The sequence below is a fragment of the Antennarius striatus genome, chromosome 22 (assembly GCF_040054535.1).
Source record: "Antennarius striatus isolate MH-2024 chromosome 22, ASM4005453v1, whole genome shotgun sequence".
Lineage (NCBI taxonomy): Eukaryota > Metazoa > Chordata > Actinopteri > Lophiiformes > Antennariidae > Antennarius > Antennarius striatus.
In genome coordinates, this window is record NC_090797.1 from 15,964,349 (window position 1) to 15,985,000 (window position 20,652).

At 46.6% G+C, this 20,652-nt stretch overlaps 1 protein-coding gene across 2 annotated transcripts in view; it reads right to left on the bottom strand.

Moving 5' to 3' along the window:
• Window positions 1-1,311: 1,311 nt before the first annotated feature.
• Window positions 1,312-20,652, bottom strand: part of LOC137589531 (protein bicaudal D homolog 1-like) — a 24,402-nt gene continuing 5,061 nt past the window's right edge. The window contains exons 2-11 of one of the 2 annotated variants that reach the window (XM_068307361.1): window positions 14,044-14,256; window positions 13,804-13,956; window positions 13,117-13,421; window positions 12,580-12,754; window positions 10,605-11,114; window positions 8,572-8,750; window positions 7,632-8,004; window positions 7,346-7,540; window positions 5,230-5,381; window positions 1,312-5,016 (exon numbers count right to left, since the gene is read on the bottom strand). In XM_068307361.1, the coding sequence (XP_068163462.1) occupies window positions 4,026-5,016; window positions 5,230-5,381; window positions 7,346-7,540; window positions 7,632-8,004; window positions 8,572-8,750; window positions 10,605-11,114; window positions 12,580-12,754; window positions 13,117-13,421; window positions 13,804-13,956; window positions 14,044-14,256 (3,246 nt within the window). In that variant the 3' untranslated portion in view covers window positions 1,312-4,025. Of the gene's footprint in view, window positions 5,017-5,229; window positions 5,382-7,345; window positions 7,541-7,631; window positions 8,005-8,571; window positions 8,751-10,604; window positions 11,115-12,579; window positions 12,755-13,116; window positions 13,422-13,803; window positions 13,960-14,043; window positions 14,257-20,652 lie in introns of both variants that reach the window. The other variant, XM_068307360.1, reaches the window with a different exon arrangement.

The following is a 20,652-nucleotide window of genomic DNA, read 5'->3' on the forward strand; positions in this document are numbered from 1 at the left end:
CCAAGCCCACCAGTACCACCCCTCAACTATCCATCGGCTGGGGTCCTGCTTCCTTTCTCCCTCCTTCCTCCATACAGTCATCCACACAGCTGTAATTGTGCCTTGACTTTATCAACCTTAACCATATTGATACTGTCTCTCTCTCTGTCTCTCTCTCTCTGTCTCTCTCTCTCTGACCCTGTTCTTGTCTTCCTTTGATTTCTTTTCCACCCAACCGGTCGAGGCGGATGGCCGCCCAAAAGAGTCTGGGTCCTGCCCAGAGTTTCTTCCTCAATGAGGGAGTTTTTCCCTCCACTGTCGCTTATGTTTGCTCTGGAGGGTTCAGTTGGGTTTCTGTCTGTTAAAGCGCTTTGAAATGTCTGCTGTCATGATTAAGCGCTATATAAATAAAACTTGATTGATTGAACTTGATTAACCTTAACCCTAAATCTAACCCTTAACCCTAACCTTAACACCTAACCCTAAACCTACCCTAATCTTTCTGTCATGTTTGTCCTCACCTCATTCCCTAATCCGTCCATCATGTCTGTCCTCACCTCTTTCTCTAATCCATCAAGGCTGTTCTAACCACTGCCTCTAATCTGTCCTTCATGGCTTTCCTCACCAATATCTAGCCCTAACCCTAACCCTTACCTGAACCCCTGCCCCTAACCCTAAACCCTAGCCCTAACCTTAACCCCTAACCCTAACCCAAAACTTAGCTCACCAAAAGCCATTTTTCATAGTTTTGTATTTGTAGTTGAGTTCACGTCGCTCCTCATATGACTCACTTAACGGTTTCTGTAAGTTTGTTTAATGTTTAATGACATAAGTTTAATGTCAGGTTGTTTGGTCAACCTGACATTAAACTTACAGACTTCCACTCGTGGTTCAGACTGCTGGTGTCTTCTGTCCTCTGCTGTTTTCACCACAGGCTTCAAATGTTCAAGTACATTAGTCCTTCTGGGCTAGATGGAGAACAGCCCTACATGACCTTTTTCTGTTTCAGTTCAGGTTGTCTGAACTACCATGGCAACGCACAGAACAGTGAAACAAAACCAGCCATGTTAATTCATTCTGCCTCAGATCACATTTAATCCCATCATCTAAAGGTCAACACAGGTAAGACATCTATATATCAAACCCTAATGAGAAGATGCTGGAGGACTTTCTAGTGTTCCATACCCTCATATTTAGTATCTGTAGTTTATTATACTTCTGATCATATGAGTTAGGGTTACATTAATCCCACAACTAACTTTCAGTTACTCAGTAACTGAAGTGTTCCACGGTCACACAGCTGACTGGGACGAGTTTCATGTAGTTGCATGTTCATTTTTTATTAAATCAGTAGCAAACCATACAGCAGATCCAGAGATCACATCAGATTCACATCACGTACCGTGTGTAGTCGTCAGGAAGGTGCAGTCATATACAGTGCTCAGACAAACGGCGACACAGAATGAACATGTAAAACAAGAACAACAAGATTCAGTGATGCTACGGGCAAAAAGGATGCTGTTAAAGGGGTGGCAGGTATGTCTGTACAGGACAGCGCAGGTTACGAGTGTTTTCTGACTAGTCAGAGTCATTTTCTACCCCATCAAATGATCCAAGTATAAAAACAGAGACAGAGCCAACCAGCATTTCAGGTGTAGCTTTCTAAGGCACACACACACGGAGTGGAGGGATCGCTAATGACCTTAGCAACACCTGATGAAGGAGAAATGAAGATCAGCATCAGCTGTGCATCCGTACGGGTGACTAGATAACTAAACACATGACATCAATGTGTATGTACAGGTCCATGGTACCATGGTGTAGTGAACCTCTTCTTGTGGGACTAACAGTGAGACGTCAACACGTCATGTTTTGTGTGGCTATTGACATTTAAATGAACGCATCATGTTCCCTTAGTCCAGCAGAATGCTATGAACCCGGTTCCACGTAGAGGAACCTCCACACTTTCCTGACCTCTGACGACCTCAGAGGCATGAGAGAACATCTGAAGTCATCCATGATGGTAGCTGTGAGTTTAAACTCTCTGATGACACAATGTGGTTTCTTACAAAAGAATCTGTGATCACTTTGAATGTTTGGGTGACTAAGTATCAGTCACCCAAACAACAAGAGTCTCTCAATAGAAGACATCTTTGGTAAGCTGTAACAGTAACAGTTCGTTAAGAGACCAGAAATTAACGTCAATAAAGCAGATTCGCACAATGATCCTCCCTTAAACTAACTTGGTGGATGTGGTTCAGGACGGTCAGGTCCACTAGACTGGATGAAGCTGATCCATGACACTGTTCATATGAGTTATATCCTCCTTTCCTTCTTCTTCAGTGTTTCTCTGACTGGACTTCAATCACATCTATTTTTCATGGTAGAACCGAATGAGTTCTGCAGGATAAAGGTATGTAAGGCAGGAGTCGGCAACCTGTGGCTCTGGGACCGCACTCATCCTGATGCTGCAGCTCCATGTTGCTTCGGAAATAAAATATAAATATCCAATTGAAGTGTATTTTATTATAGTTGTAAATTGGAAAATTACTGTAATCTTGAAACATTAAATAACATTTAATTTTTTTATTTTATTATTTTTTGTTGCTCAAAATGTGCATCACCTTCACCGAAAACCAGTTGGAGCAGAATAAACCGGGTAAAATAATTATTTGTCAAATATTTAATTTTCATTGTCCAGTGGACTAGAGCTCTTTTTTTTAATTTCTTTTTTAAATCCAGTTCAGTGCCAAAGAGGATATCAGGATGACGCTCACAGTAGTTTTGTTTGCTACATAGATCATTTAAAGTCAGCTTTTTAATTCATTTGAAACAGAACGTGTTTTTTATTAACATTTTAAGAGCTGAAAATGTTCAAAATGTGTTTAAACATAAATAAAATGTTATTTCGTCTGTAGTGCTTCACGTATTTCATAACACAAAATACTGTAGTTGTTTACACAAAGATTTAAGATAAAAACAATACATACAGTTTAATCTCTATTTAGATTCCTAAAGTATTTGTGGCTGCCAGCGTTTCTTTTCTGTGATAACTGAGTGTTAAAGGTTGCAGATCCCTGGTCTAAGTATTAGCCCGAAAAAAGAAACCATTGGGTGGCGCTAGAGATTGACAAGAATTGCTTGAAGTTGAGTCACAATGTTGGACAAAAAAAAGAAGAATACTCACTGAGGTATGTAAATGAATCCTGTGCGATACAGAAAACACATGAATGACTTGTCCACATCTGCCTCACAAAGGCAATCAGACGGCGTTAAAGTTCTTCCTAGATCACCTCAAATCCTCCTTCCCTCACAGATTCAGGGGCAGTAAAGCAACTGTTGTGACTTTGTGAAACTTAAAAAACACGCTGACTCGACACGGGCACTGCACACGGCTGGGTGTGGGTTTGTAACCCCAACTTCAATGAGAGAGAGATCATTATTACTTCAGATATGAACTATTTTTAGACATGTTTGGACCACAAACCTGATTGCATTACATTAAACCCTTCAGCATCCAAGTACCTCATCAATCAGGCCAGGATCTGTTGAAGTGTTTGTGTTTACAGTGTATGAGACGCACACCAATAGTGAACATTATGGTATATATAGAAGACGCTGTTTAACTTATTATGGCCAACGTTGGAAACTATGAAAGCGTCCACCACTAGTTCTGTCAAAGTCTGGACGTCCTGTGTTTTACCACTTCATGCACGTGGTTTCAGTGGGTGAACCCAAATGCTGAAAACTCTGGTTAAAAAGTCTGGATGAACATTCTGTTTGGACCAGTCGTAGCCTCAGAACAAAGGGAAGGCAGGGCTGCTTGTGCTCCGGTTGAAGAATCCCTGAGTCAAGTCACTGAACATTCAGAACTCACTGTCCAAAGCTTAGGCACAGGTAGACTGGAAACTCTGGGTTACTTTTGCATGACCAGTTCTCTGAGTAGCAAGAATGAGATGCTGAAAAAGGGAGAAGCGCTGTGGATATAGACTCTCTCAGGTAACAAGAGTAACATTCAGGCTGTTGGACGGACTTTGGACCATATGTCAGTTCCGGGGTCGATAAGAACTGTAGCTCCTGGGGTAGAGAGGCGTGTAGTGGGCAGAGTGACTTTGGGAGGCGAAGGCGCCAGAGGTGAGGTAGGAGGTAGAAGAGTTAAACCCAGGAGAGGAGCTGTAGTAAGCGGGGGAGCAGCTGTGTGAGGAAGAGGGGGAGTCGGGGGAGGGATGCGCTGAAGGGGAAGGGCCGTGGAGGATAGAAGAGCGAGTCAGGCTGGAAAAAGTCCGACTCCGGTGTGAGGGGCTCCAAATGGAGCGTCTGAGCCCATGAAGAGGTGACCGGTAGGGGGAGGAGGGGGCAGATCCTGAATGGATGGACCTGGTGCTGGTGGAGGGGGGAGAGGAGTGAGAGACAGTGGTGTAATGCCTGGAGAGGCCAGAACTACGAGGCAGGGAGGGGGGCATATTAACACTGAAGCTGTGGGAGTCAACCACCAATGTCCGCACCCCCAGAGTCCACTGGGAGTGGGCGGGTCTTGTAGGAGTTGGGGGCGTTGTTTGCGATACCTTGGTGAGGGGAGGCTCCAGGGATGGGGGACTCTCTAGCGCCTGAGGCCCAGCCAATGAGGCCACCGCTGGTGATAACAGACAGTGGGGGTGTACGTCTGATGTCGGGGGGGTAAGAGCTGAGGCCAGGTCTGCTGTCGCTGCATTCACTTCACACGGTGCTCCAGTGGCATCATGGGAAAGACCTGATGTAGGACTACCAATGTCTGAAAGGGGGAAGCTGCTCGGGGCCAAAGACTGAGTGGAGGGTGGTGGACTTACTTTGGGGGTGCCAACCTTCCTGCAGGTCAGCCTGCCCCTATGAGTCCGGTGGATCTGCTCCTGGTCAAAGGCCAGGTCCTCCAGGCGCTGGGTGAGGGCCAGCTTCTGCTGGATGGCCATCCTCAGCAGGGAGTTCAGGGTCTTCTTCTCGTCCTCAGCTGCAGCCAGCTGCCTCTGCATCTCATCCAGCTGGGTGGTGTACTCATCACACCTGGGGAGGCCAAAGGTTCAGCAGGTGGGGGGGGGCACAGCAAGACAGGGGGTTAAAAAGGACGGAGACGGAGGAACCACACTGTGGGTTTGTCACTGCAATCAACATGGGTCTTGTTTTATAGAATATATCTGAAATCCTCATAAAGGGATTGATTATTATTATTATTTTCATCGTTAATCAAGAACACTTTGATATCGGGGTCAGTCTGACCTGGTGGCAAACATGGCGCGGAGAGAGGAGAAGGTGGCAGCGTCCTCCTTCAGGGCCTTCAGCTCGTTCCTCAGCTTCGTCATGGTGTCTGTCACCATGGACTTCTCTGCCTCATACTTACTCCTGAGGTTGGCCAGGGCCCCCTCTGCCGTCTGCACCCCCCCCAAACACACACACACACACACACATACACACACACACACACACACACACAGACTGAATTAGTGTCAGTATGACTGAACATTTCAGGGGAGGGACATGAAGACTGGTCTGTCTTTTTGTGGTTTAATGGTTTATCACTCAAAATTCACCTTCAGGTTGTTACAGCGTTCTGATAAATGTAATACATAATCTGGTCAATTACAGGTAGTTGCCGACTTACGACCTGTGCAACTTACGACCGACCGACTTTACGACCACAATGTCCGGGTAACGCGGACATTCCCTCCAGCCACAGTACTCACGCTCTGAGGCTCCCGCGCTCTCTCCAGTCCCCACGCCGCACACACGCTGTTCAGTCACACTGAGATCAGCAGCCCAGCCCACTACTGATGGGCGGGGCTGCTTAGGAGGCTGTGACGGAGAAATGTATGAATGGCGTATGGAAAAACTGTCAAGCGTTACGTGAACTCTTCTGCTGGATTTGAAAGTGACGAAGAACTTGATCAGATTCGGGAGAAAATAGTGAAACTGGCAAAAAACCTCTCCTTGGAGAACTCACGAATGATCGCACTGTAAGAAGAACTGATCGCGCTGGAAGAAGAAAGAGTGGAAGAAGAAGAGAGAAGAGAAGCAGAGAAAGAAGAGGAGGAAACAGAAAAAATGTTCACCACCAAAGGCTTGTCAGAAGGCTTTTCCCTGTTAAATAAACTCCGTGCACACTTTGAAGAAATGGACATAGAACATAGAAACATTTGCAAGGATTGAACGGATGGCAAACGACGCTTTCCGTCCATATCGTGAAATTTATGAGGAGAAAAAGAAACGAACAATTCAGACAAAGCTCACAATGATTATGAAAACGATCCGGACGACCCCCAGCCAAGAACCAGCGCTGCTGGATTGAATTTTTACTTAAGAGTCGATTTACGACCAAGTCGAGTTACGACCGATCTGTTGGTCCCAATCGCGGTCGTAAGTCGACGACTACCTGTATATTAAACAGGCAGAATCCTTCTGAATCCAGTGATAAGTACACAGACGTTACATCTGACTCATCTGCTGAGCTGCCCCGGTCCAGCTGATGGTTCTTTTGTAATGAGACAAAAGGTGTTTAATTAAAGCTGTGACAAGTCCAGTCAGTAAAAGTAAAATTGCAGTGAACAAATTCTAAAGCTTCCCCTGGGGGAGTGTCTGAACGATCCCAGGAGCTACGTTGTCGGGGGCTTTATGCTCCTGGTAGGGTCTCCAGTGAAGGGTCAGAGCAGTTCAGAAACCCCTGTGAGAAGAACAGAATCAAGGACTGTGATGTTGCCCGGCATGGGGCACCTGACCATGTGTCTTGGACACTCAGGTCAACTGATCACCACCTGGTGGTGGTGGGATCCGCTGGCAGAGCAGGAGGTCGGACAGACTCCACAGGCCTAAACGTGTTTTGAAGGTTGGGAACGTCTGGCGTCCCAGCTCAGACCGTTGCCTCTGATAAGTGTTAGAAGATGGATGGATGGCTGGATGGATGGATGGATGGATGGATGGTTGGATGGATGAATGTGAACACACATCTTTTAATCTTATTTGGTATTTATATGCAATTAATTATTTTGAGTTATGATTAAAAACATGTTTTACTGGATGACAGTTTTTTAAGTAACAACGTCTATGCAATTTCCTCCGGGATTAATAAAGTATCTATCTATCTATCTATCTATCTATCTATCTATCTATCTATCTATCTATCTATCTATCTATCTATCTATCTATCTATCTATCTATCTATCTATCTATCTATCTATCTATCTATCTACTCGTTCATCTCTGAGTGGAGTAAGGATCTGAAGGGGTTCCTTAAACACATAAAGCATCATCAGAAACGTAATACCCTGTTTGGTCCTCAGCTCAGATGTTTGAGGTGCTGCTACTACCTGTCAGCTCATTTCTGAACTCCTCACGTCCTCACCTGTTTGTTGGCCTTCAGAACCAGTCTGAGGGTGGAAACCTGTTCTCTCTTGGTGCTAAGAAGAGACTTGAGCTTCAGGATCTCGTCCATGCAGTTCTCCTTGTCCTTGTCCAGATAAGGGGCCAGATCCCTTGCTGTAGCTCTTTGTCTGGACAGCTCCAGGGATCTGTCTACTGCCTGATGGAGGTGCTTCACCTGGGAGAGAAGACATGAAAAGTGGAGGAGATGAGACCAGATGAGGAAAGAGGGTGCAGGAGGTTCACTTCGTTCACGAGCCATGTTCTACCTGGTCTCTGATGATGGCATTCAGGTTGTAAATGTTCATGGGCTCCCTGCGGAGCTCGCCATCTGGTTCAAGGGCAGGCGATGATGATGACGATGATGATGAAGAGGCACTGATACTGGGTGAACGACTGGAAGAACTGCATGGTGCCAGGCTCTGCTCACGGTCTCGTTCCCTCTCCAGTGTCCTACCCTCCCCAGAAAAGGGCTGCTTGCATGGAGACTCTGATGGGCTCCGTGACTCTGCAGTACTTGAGGTTGTTGAAGTTGAAACATTGGCAAGCCGTCTGGCAAGGCGCGGTGTGATAAGAACTTTGTTGTTGTCTAAGGACGTGGCTTTAAGACTGGTACTGAGCGCCCGCAGCCCCCGACCTTGTCTAGAAGGAAAATAATATACACTTGGTATACTGCATGCTGGTGGATATCCACAGCAGATCCTAACCATATTTGGAGTTTGGGTTAGGGTTAGGGTGATTAAAGACAGTTCTCGACTCAACTGTAATCAGTTTGCCAAAAATCCTCAACTAAAGTATTCTAAAAACACTTTAACATTATTTCCTAATCCAGAACTTCCAGATAGTTGTGGAGCAACAAGAGCACAGTATTCAAACTGTCGAGTTGATTGACATATGGCTACTATGCTATGGAGTCACAGACTATAAGGACTCACATCACTGCTAGCCACCAGCGACAGGGCTCAGCTGACCACTGCCTTTTGAAACTGGTTGAGATATGCAGGATCAAGTATACAGGGTCTTCTGGACCCATTGCTTTAGGGACTCTGAATGAGCAAGCTGCTTAAAGTTGTTGCAAGATGTGTCAAAAACTGACACAAGTCAAACAGGTTCTTAAGGAGGCCCTTTTAAGCCTAGATAGGCAATGAGATTGTAGATGCAGGGTTTATGTATCACCGCAAAATGCAAGTAACAAAACAACAATCAGACCTGTAGTAGTCCAGCATGACACGGTTGGGCGTCTCATTGTTGCACAAACAGACGTGGTGGTACAGTTGAGCAAGGTCCTCACTGAGCATCGCCAACTCTTCCTGGGCAGCAGTCAACGCCCCCTGGCACTCCATTGCTGCTGACTGAGCTGCCTGCAGCTCAGAGTCCAGGGTGGAAACCTGAGAAGGGGAGAGGAGACGAAATCCCATAGATATCTCTGAATCACTCCACCTTGAACTGCCATCTTATTGTGGTGAGGGAGTTTGAGTGCCTGAATGACCCTAGGGGCTACATTGTCAAGGGCTTTATCTTCCTGGTAGGTTCTCCCTAGAAATAGAAAGCCTTTATTGTCACTATGCATTGTACTTGGGGCAACTCCTTACAGTGTAATAATTATAAAAGAGTAAAATAAACAGTAAAATAAAATACTAGTATATACAGTAGGTAAACTTTCCAATTATTTATAAAAATGTGTACACATCGAATATCTAAGAGGCCATGCCCAGCACTACAATATTGCATGTCCAAAGGAGTATTACACAGAAGTAACTGAGGTAGTTCGGGGCAGGGAGGTTGAGAGGTAGAGTCTAGATATAGTCAGGCTCACCTCTGACAGGAAACTTCCTTGTTTTTGAGGACAGGAATGTCCATAAGGGACTAGGATACCCGAGGCCAGAGGTCAACGTTCGACTTTGTTGTCATGTCATCGGATAACCGACTGCCTGTCTTGGACACTCAGTTGAAGAGATGGACAGAGCTGTCAACTGATCACCACCTGGTGGTGAGCTGGATACACTAGCAAACCAGGGGGCCAGACAGACTCGGTAGGCCCAAACTTGTCTTGAGGGTCCATTGGGAACATCTAGTGGAACCCTCTGTCAGTGACGTCCTCAACTCCGTTGTCCAGGTGAGCTTCTGCCAGACCCTGCAGGAGGCTGGAAACATTGGACCATGTTCTCCACCTCTATTGGCGAAGCAACTGCTCGGAGTTGTGGTCACAATGTTTCCGGTGCCTGTCACTGCAGCAACCGCCGTGGACACCGGAACTAAGGGATCCTGTCAAGCTGAAAAGAGAGTCTTATTGAGCCTTATTGACTCTTGGGAGTCTGGGGGCAGCCAACAGGTAATGGCAGGCTAGGCGTACCATGGCCCCCCAGAGGATGTGGAGGCACAAAACTAGGTCTGAGAGGAGTTCGGGGAGGCCGTGGAGGAGGACAATCAGTGGGCCTTGAAATTCTGGCAAATCGTCTCAGGCCTCTGGAGTGGAAAATGGTACACCACCAACACGATTTACAGTGGAGGTGGGGAGCTGCTGACCTTGACTGGGGATATTGTCGGGTGGCTTTAAAAATACTTTTGAGGATTTCCGCAATCCCAGTACCAAGGAAGCTGAGGCTGAGGTCTCAGAAGTGGACACATCCACCACCTGAGCTGAAGTCACCAAGGCGGTTGCCCATCTTCTCAGTGATAGGGCACTGTACCTTAAGTCTCCTAATGTTCATAGAGTGTCTTGGTTGATGCATCTGTGTAACATTCTCCCCTTTTCAAGAAGGGGTCTGAAGAATGTGCTCCAACTATAGGGGGATCACACTCCCCAACATCCCGGGAAAAGTCTATTTCAGGGTGCTGGAGAGAATGATCAGACAGTCAAACCTTGGGCTATAATAATCTTAATAATTCATAATTTCTGAGTACGGCCAGGGGCTGGAGGGGGGTCTGGTTTGACGCCTAAAGGACTTAATGTCTTTTTTGTAGATGAGGTGCAGCTTCTGCTGTGATGCAGTCGTTGAATAGGTCGGTCGTGGTCTGTCATTCCTACTCTCACCTATGGTCATGGACTTTGGGTCTAACCGAAACAACAGGATCCTGGATACAAGCGGTCAAAATGAGTTTCCTCCATAGGGTGGCTGAGCACACCCTTAGAGGTAGGATGAGAAGCTCAGTGAGGAATAAGCTAGGCTAGGCTAGGATAGATGGATGGATGGACGGACGGACGGATGGATGGGTCTCTCAATCAGTTCAGACTACGTTACCTTCTCCTGTGCCTCCCGGTAGCTCTTCTCTAGTGAGGCCATCTGCCTTTCCAGCATCTGAAGCTGTTCGTTGTGTCTCGGCTTCTTCTCTGCTTCTGCACATTGGGCCAGTCTGTGATGAAGGTCCTTCACCTCTGCCTTGAGCTCCACCACCTCTGTCACAGCCACACGGTATTTGCACTGCAGGATCTCCAGACCTGGTGTCTGGTATGGAAATACCTGACATTTGTTTGATGTCTCAATCTTACACTCATCAGGTTTTTCTTCTTCTTCAGTCTCCATCTCATCCTTCTCTAGCTCGATCAGAGCCTCAGGTTGGAGCTGAGATACATCAACAGCATGGGCGTCCTGATTGAGGTTGGTCCTTCGATGTAGGTGGCGGAGGGCAAACACTTTCTGGCTGAGGCATTGGGCCCTCTCATGTTGCTCGTTCAGAGCTCCCTGGGTGTGTTGGAGCTGAGTTTGGGACTCCTGCAGGCTGGTGATCAGTGCTAATTTTTCACGTTCAACCTGCAGAGGGCAAAAACAAAATTAGGGAAAATTACAGGATATTTTCTAAACAGGAGGTCCTAATAAAGATTCTGCAGCTTCAACTTCTACTGCTTAATGATCACCTTGGAAAAAGATAAGTAAGACATATTCCATCCCGCTTCAAAGTGGTGATGTATTGTAATTGTCAGTGTTTGTCTGTTTGTACGTTTTTCCTATGTGCACCAAATATCTTCAGAACCGTTGCAGATAGAAAGACGAAACAGCACACAACTCAGGCAGCAGAGGGGATGAAGATGAGATGATGACTTTGACCTTGAGAAAACTAGGTCAAGGTCAAATTTCGTACATTCAGGAACCGGATAAGGTAGAAAGACGAAGGAGAAAGCCAGTGTAAGACCATAGATCAAAGCTAGTGCTTTGATCAATGACAGTAGGTCAGTGCACTAGCTTTGATCTTTGACCTATGCAAGTAGGTCAGGGTAACATTTTGAATTCAGGGGTGTCGCGGGATGTCGCAGTCTGTGACTGCTTCTAGTTTTTATTGAGTTTACAACTGACGTTTTTTAAATTATTAAATCCAGTGGAGAAATCTGTAAAAGTTCATGTGTGATGCAAGTTGTTCATCAATTATCAATCATCATCACTGATCATCATTCATCATTATTAATTCATCGATCCGGCTCGAAGGAGGAAACCTTTAGGGGGGGGCAGTGGTTCAGCTGGTAGAGAGGGCGGTCCAATGATCACAGGATCGGCGGTTCGATTCCCGCTCCCGCCCAGTCATTTTGGGAGTGTGAGCTGACAGTGGGAGGTGTCAGCTCACCTCCTGAGCACTGCTGAGGCCCCCTTGAGGATTGGCAGTTGCTCCTTCTCTCTCTCTCCTCTTCGGTGTCACACCTGGGTCCCACCTACCTGGGCGCGGCCACTCCTGGCAGCAGAGCAGCACACCTGTCTTCCATTTTCCGATCTCCAGACCTTCATGAGGACCAGCTCATGCTGGTCACGCTTGCGTGTGCTCTGCTCACGCAAGACGAGCACAGCACAAATCAGGCAGGAGGCAAACATGAGGCAACAGCTTGGATAAGAAGTAAGTATGTGTGATAGAACAAGTGGTTAAACCCACAGGAAGGAAAACAGAAGCGGTGTTTCCGACAGACTTAATAACTTGTGTTTTCCCAGGAGTCAAACATCCTGTAAACTGTATCTGTCGTCACCATGGCATCAATCTGGCGTCTTCTACTGAAGCTAAAACGCTAAGCTATTTCAAATTTCTCTACTTTTAGTCATACAACACTTCAGTTTGAGCTTCAATGTTTCACTTATTCATTCATTCATTTTCTTACTCGCTGCATCCGTGGAGCTGGAGCCTAACCCATAGGGCGTGAGGCGAGGGCGAACTCCAGGCGCGACGCCAGTTCAGGTCACTTACTGTGTTATTCTTACTATTCATATCATTCTTTTTAGTCATTCTAAAGGGACTCACCATTATTAGCTTCTGTTTGAGCTTCTGGATCTCTGATAGGTTCATTTCACAAAAGAGGTCTGATGTCGCCGCCCCCTCAGCTTTGCTCCCCGGCCTTCGGTACTCCCCATTAGTCCTGGGCACCGACCCTGCAGCCGTCCCTGCTTCACCCCCACCCTGGAGGTGGCCATTACACCTGAGAGAGGAGAGCTGTTACATCCAGGAGATCTTTACAAATACAGTTTAATAGACAGACTCAGAATCATACAGGATCACTGCAATCTGAGGTCCCTGCAGGAGTTGAGCTGCTACCTCAGGTTCAACTGAAAACCTCTGTGTTCCACCTTCAGGCTGCTCTCACACTGAATATTCTACAAACGCAAACACAAAATTCCACAGTCCGTTTCAGGGCCGAACAACATTGTGTTCAGATGTGTGTGGATCCTGATCACATGTCTGATGATTTGTTGACCCAAAACTATTGGCAACATTCCAGTGTTTTCAGCACTGAATGAGTTATTTTTATCTGAACTATACGTTTACGTTGAAATTATACACCTGAGGGGCTCGTCTGCATTCGGGGACAAGAGGGTTGTCGGGGTGGCGGTGCCACTGGGCGGGGCTGAGCTGAACATCAGGTGGGCGCTGCCGGTGAAGGCCACATCACACATGCTGAGGTGGTGCACCAGCTCCCTGCGTAGGTGGTTCTTCTGCTCACGCTCACTCTTCAGAGACTCCAGGGCGTCCTCCAGCTGCGAGTCGGAGATGTCCTTCAGACGCAGGGCGTCCTCCAGCTGGCTGTGAAGGACTTCTGTCTCCTCTTCAGCGACCTTGATCTCATGCTTCAGGCCTTCATACTCCACCTACACCAGCAGGGAAGCAACACAGATTCACACAATGATCCAAAATATCCCAAAGATTTCCTGTCAAATTATAAAAAAATATATATATACGGTATATATATATACATATATATATATGTATGTATATATATACAGACACACACACACACACACACACACACACACACATATATAAATTTTTTATATATTTTACCTGCATCAGGTGAATATTATTCTCATCATGACTGAATAACAGGAACAATTTGAGTGTTCAGGTTTGAATGTGGATGTCTGTGGACGTCTGCACCTGATTCTGTTTCTACCTGGTTCTGTCTGCACCTGGTTCTGTCTGTACCTGGTTCTGTCTGCACCTGGTTCTGTCTGTACCTGGTATTGTCTGTACCTGGTTCTGTCTGAGTGTGGACACCAGCTTCTGCAAAGAGATGTTCTCCTCCTCCAGCTCAGTGTAATCCTGGAGCAGCCGAGATTCTCGAAACTTGTACTCCCGGATTTCCTCCCTCATCCGACTACGCTGCTGCTCCAACATGTCGGTGCTCTGCTAAGACAGACAGACCTATTTATATATACTGTATGACAGACAGACAGACAGACAGACAGACAGACCCATCCCAGACTGCTGTACCTCCCTCAGCTCCTGCAGCACCATGGTCAGGTGTTCCTTGTCGGCTTGGGCATTGGAGGAGGTGTTCTGACTGTGTTCCAGCTCAGCCTGGAGCTCTAGGAGGCGACCCATGTAGTAGGCCTCCTTGGTGGCAGACTCCTGCAGCAGTGTCTTCTCATTGGTCTCTCCATCTTCTGCCACCTTACGCTGGGTAGAGTAGGCCTGGCCAAATGCCTTCAGTGGACACCAAGAAGTCATCATGACATAATTAGGAGATGAACTGCCAATGATTTCCTTTAGAATATAGAATCACTGATGCAGACCATTACTCAAAAATAATCTAATCTAATAATCTAATCTAATAATAATCAGATCTTTGTTCGTTGTTTATTTTTAAACAAGGCTTCTCATTTAGGAACTGTGGAATGAACCTTTTATGAATATGGTTTTCCTTCGTGTATGGTGAGAGGGAGGGCAAAAGCTCAGTCGACTGATCTAACTGGATGTCCTAGAGGACCTTAGGAGACACGCCGGATTAGAATTACTCCATCGACTTCCACACTCTCACGGCAGAGAGTGAGAGGAATGCTGCCACCATCTTCGATGCGTTCTGTAATGGACTCTCTGACTGTAAGGACCAGCTGGCAACCTGGGACTCCCCAGATGACTTGTTGCCTTCGCAGTCTGCATTGATGGTCCTCCAGCAAAAGAGGAGGCATTAGGTGGTTAGCTACTCAAAACCTCTTGGGCATGTCCTTGGCTACCCAATTAGGAATCAGGCAAGAACCCCATGGTCTCGCACCCCCACATGCCCACCCGGCATCCTGCAAGCCCGGACAGACCAGAGATAGGGGCCACACCCACCCACCAGATGTACCAGACATCTCCAGCAGACTGCAAACCTTCCTCCCCCTGTTGCCACCCACGGAGGCAAGCCGACCAGAGGTGGTCAGCCCCAACACACGTAGCACAGATGTAAACCTGCCTGGTAATGTGATTTCTGACTGGGGGCCCCAACTCACCTCTCATTTCTGGTTTGAGTTTTGTAGCCTCTTCGGAGCTTAAGTCAGCCTGACGTTGGGTTTTCACCCACAATCTACCGGAAAATCTGAGAGTGCTGCTGTGCCTCACCTCTCACAGCCCATCCTCCTGGTCCAAATAACACCTGTGGATCTATAACACCCTGTCAAGTTCAGCCACCAGACTCTCGTCCTTCCAGTGTTCCTTGGGGTACCAACCACTATTGTTCCCTAAAAAAGACGGTGAGGCCAGCGTTCCTTCAGTCCAGGATTCATCCAAAGGTGCCAGGTCCAACCTCTTGTGCACCTCAAAATGCTGCAAGCTGTCCTTCCAACCGCCACCAACACACCTGCCCCCCCATCATACTTTCAGGCAATCTTCTTCTTCTCCTTTGGGCTTTTCCCTTCAGAGGTCGCCACAGCCAATCAGTGTCCTCCATCTAACCCTGTCTTCTCATCCTCTTCTCTCACACCAACTACCTTCATGTCCTCTTTCACTACATCCATAAACCTCCTCTTTGGTCTTCCTCTAGGCCTCCTGCCTGGCAGTTCAGAACTCAGCATCCTTCTACCAATATATTCACTATCTCTCCTCTGGACATGTCCAAACCATCTCAGTCTGGCCTCTCTGACTTTATCTCCAGAACCTCTAACATGTGCTGTCCCTCTGATGTACTCATTCCTGATCCTATCCATCCTGGTCACTCCCAGAGAGAACCTCAGCATCTTCATCTCTGCTACCTCCAGCTCTGTCTCCTGTCTTTTCCTCAGGGACACTGTCTCTAGACCAAACAACATCGCTGGTCTCACCACAGTTTTGTACACCTTTCCTTTCATTTTAGCTGAAACTCTTCTATCACACATCACACCTGACACTTTCCTCCACCCGTTCCATCCTGCCTGGACACGCTTCTTCACCTCTTTTCCACACTCTCCATTGCTCTGGACTGTTGACTCTAAGTACTTCAGATCCTCCACCTTCTTGATCTCTTCTCCCTCTAACCTCACTCTTCCACTTGGGTCCCTCTCATTCACACACATGTACTCTGTCTTACTGCGGCTAACCTTCATTCCTCTCCTTTCCAGGACAAACCTCCACCTCTCTAGCTTCTCCTCCACCTGTTCCCTGCTCTCACTAATGTGTCTGGCTATTCTCAAGGACCTTCTAAGGGTAGAATCAAGGAAGTTGGCACCTCAGTTTGTGGGTCCATTTCTCATTTCTAGGGTCATCAACTCCACAGCTGTCCATATTCGTCTGCCAAATTCCACATCTCAAATATCAAGGGGCAGAGACATTCATTATCTTGTTGAGTGGGGCTCCTCCCAGTCAGAGGACTGTTTGTGGGTCTCAGCTAGCAACATCCCGTCCCCTCCTTCATCAGAGAATTTCATTGGGACCTCCCTGATCAGGCTTGAGGAATGGCATAAACCGTTCCCAGCTGACACATAATTGTATTCTAATCTTAGTGTTTCCCTGCATTAACATCTATCTTTTCAGAGCTTCTCCTCCTCTCTGCACTCAATCAGTTCATCCCCTCCACCTGTCATCTCACCTTGTACCACATCTCTCCATCAGTCTCCACCCTACATACACTCTGCTCGGCCCTCAGATCCCTGCCAGACTGTTAGCATTTGTCCTTCTCTCCAACATTCTTGTTTTCGGTGTAAGGGTCCTGCTCTGGTGTTCATTTTCCCTGATCCTGTCTTTCCCCTTCCTCCCATCAGCAGAGCTACGGTACACACCCGTCGGTCGTTGCTATCGACTGGCTAAAGCCAGCCTGAACTCTTCTCTTGTTACCAGAAGATTCTGTTTGCTTCTCCAAGTGTCAAAGTCTCAAGCTATGATAATCATAAAAAGGGATTAGAATTATATACTGCTTTTCTAGACACTCAAAGACACTTTACAGTGGATCTATTATTCTTTCACTCCTCATTCGTACTTGGTGATAGTGATGATGATGATGATGATGATGGTAATGGTAAACTACATGTGTAGCCACAACTGCCCTAGGGCAGACTGATGGAAAACTGGCAGCCAATCTGCCCCAACGGCCTCTCCGACCAGCACCAGAACAATCACACACATTCACACACCAGCGAGTGCCCCACTGGAGGCAAGGAGGGTAAAGGGTCTTGCCCAAGGACACAATGACAAATGACTAGGGTGAGCGGGATCCATCCATCCATCTTCTAATCACTGCTTTATCCACCGTAGCAGGTCACAGGGAGCTGGAGCCTGTCCCAGCTGGATTGGGCGTGAGGCAGGGGACACTCCAGGCACTACACCAGTGCATCGCGGAGCTACAGAGACAGACAAGCATGTACGCTCACACTCAAACACTACGGTCAATTTGGGACCGGCCAATCAACCTGAAGCGTATGATTTTGGAGGTGGGAGGAGCCGGAACCCAGAACTGCCTTGCTGAGGGGGCGACAGCGCTAGCCACTGTACCACCGTGTCACCCGGGGGGCGGGATTCAAACTGAAAATCCTTGGACAAAAGTCAATGGAGGACCCGCTCTACCACCTCCGCCAGCGTGTTTTTATTGATTATACCAGCTTTGAGTTTGTGTTTGCCTGTTTGAACTGATTACCTTGACCTTTGGAGATGAACCATAGATTTGGAATTCACTCTCCTGTCATGCGTTTGGGTAATTTTTGTGACACTAACACTAGTCAATAATGTGTCAATAATTTTGGACTTCATTACAGAAACTTTGTCGACTTTATTTTCAGTTCTGCTCTTTGTTGACAGTCCTTGAACAATGACATGAAAACCAGCTGCAGACGGACATTGTGTTAAACTACAATTTGGATTTTTTAAAAATTTTCTTCCTTATTACAGTATGAAAGAAACATTGTTTTCTGTCAATATCTGTCAACCTTAAAACAATGTAGTGTATCCATGACAACAAATCCACACACTTTCTACTTTGAAGCGGAGACCCTAGAATCCCCTAATCCAGACACCTAACAGACAGTTTTGGTATTTCACCAAGCTTTTCTTCTCTGGCTGCCCTTAACACCAAGTCTGAATCTAATTTATTTAACACACTTGTACTGTTATTCCACATTAAATAATATGATATATCTTTTAACGGGATCTAGATGCTGATAGGTCAATATTGCAGGATTTTCAGATTTCTGCCATTAAATTTCTTACTGTACTGATTAGAATATATGGAATAGTTCATGTGAATGATCAACATTAAAGACAGGAGCAGCAGGAAAAACCTTCTTTCCTTTGCCATGCAGCTCAACACCCAGCTTCATGGATGACTTGATAAAGATCCAAAAAGCACCAGCAAATTACAACTGGGTAGTGGTGGGTGAGAGAGGGTGAGACAGAGACAGAGAGAGAGAGAGGGAGATGGAAAGACAGACATACTAGTTGTTATTAGAGGAGAGGTGGTGAGTATGTTGGTGAAAGGGTGATGAGGATGGAGGACAAGAGGAAGACCAAAGAGAGGGTGGAAGAAGAAGAAGAAGATGATGATGATGATGATGATGATGATGATGATGATGATGGTGATGGTGATGATGATGGTAGTGATGATGATGGTAGTGATGATGATGATGATGATGATGGTGATGATGATGATGATGTTGATGATGATGATGATGATGATGGTGATGATGATGATGATGATGATGATGATGATGATGGTGATGATGATTGTAGCTAACGGTGTGTTTAATGCTGTAAAACCTCTACACTGACACAAAGGAAAAGTTAAAAATGGAAATCTGTTTCAGGAATCATCATCAAATCATCACAACCTCATAGTGAATAAATAATTCATAAATGTCCTCTCTCCTCTGTGTGTGTGTGTGTGTGTGTGTGTGTGTGTGTGTGTGTGTGTGTGTGTGTGTGTGTGTGTGTGTGTGTGTGTGTGTGTGTGTGTGTGTGTGTGTGTTCATGCAGATACTTGAGTAGAGATGCATCTTTTATACATCCAGCCTGTTCTAAAGTGCTTCTGGGAATGTGGGTTTGTCATGCCTAACAAGGACCAGAAGAAAGAGAACCAGGCTCTGACTGAAGCATCTGACCAAACCCACCTCAACCAGAACACACTTCAGAACGCACTCCAGAACGCACTCCAGAACGCACTCCAGAACACACTCCAGAACGCACTCCAGAACACACTCCAGAACACAGTCTCAGCAGCACTGAAGAGAAGGAACCTCCATCTAGCAGGAGACTCCAGCGTCTAGTTCTGGTTCCTGCCCAGAACCCAGCTTCACCCCCAACCCGATAACGAGAGACATACAGCTGACCAGGATCAGGTCAACAGAGGCATCCCATTGGCTGTGGGGCCCTCAGACTGGTAACACCCCTCCCATTGGCGGTGGGGCCCTCAGAGGAATACTGCTTACTCCACTCCACACATCACAGGTTCTAAAGGCTCTTAGTTCAGTTTATTGATTAACAATTAGTTTATTTATTGCTCAGATTTGGATCCTTCGTAACAGGAATCCAGATGTTCAGAAATGGAATAACATCAATTCATTCATATCTAGATAAGGAGACTTGGTGGTGGAATGAGGAGGTACAGGAGTGTATACAGAGAAAGAGGTTAGCTAAGAGGAAGTGGGACACTGAGAGGACTGAGGAGAGTAGACAGGAGTACAGGGAGATGCAGCGTAAGGTGAAGGTAGAGGTAGCAAAGGCCAAACAAGAAGCTTATGATGACTTGTATGCTAGGTTGGACAGTAAGGAGGGAGAGACTGATCTATACAGGTTGGCAAGACAGAGAGACAGAGATGGGAAGGACGTGCAGCAGGTTAGGGTGATTAAGGATAGGGATGGAAGTCTATTGACAGGTGCCAGTAGTGTGATGGGAAGATGGAAAGAGTACTTTGAAGAGTTGATGAACGTGGAAAATGAGAGAGAACAAAGACTAGAAGAGGTGACTGTTGTGGACCAGGAAGTAGCAAAGATTAGTCAGGATGAAGTGAGGAGGGCACTGAAGAGGATGAAGAGTGGAAAGGCAGTCGGTCCTGATGATATACCTGTAGAGGTTTGGAAGTGTCTAGGAGAGGTGGCAGTAGAGTTTCTGACTGGGTTGTTCAACAGGATCTTAGATGGTGAGAAGATGCCTGAGGAATGGAGGAGAAGTGTGCTGGTGCCCATTTTTAAGAACAAGGGAGATGTGGAGAGTTGTGGCAACTACAGAGGAATAAAGCTGATGAGCCATACAATGAAGTTATGGGAGAGAGTAGTGGAAGCTAGACTAAGGGCAGAAGTGAACATTTGTGAGCAGCAGTATGGTTTCATGCCAAAACAGAGTACTACAGATGCAGTATTTGCTCTGAGGATGTTGATAGAGAAGTACAGAGAAGGCCAGAGGGAGCTGCATTGTGTTTTTGTAGATCTGGAGAAAGCTGATGACAGGGTGTCCAGAGAGGAACTGTGGTATTGTATGAGGAAGTCTGGAGTGGCAGAGAAGTATGTTAGAGCGGTGCAGGACATGTATGAGGACTGTAAGACAGTGGTGAGGTGTGTGTAGGTGTGACAGAGGAGTTCAAGGTGGAGGTGGGACTGCATCAGGGATCAGCTCTGAGCCCCTTCTTGTTGCTATGGTGATGGACAGGCTGACAGACGAGGTTA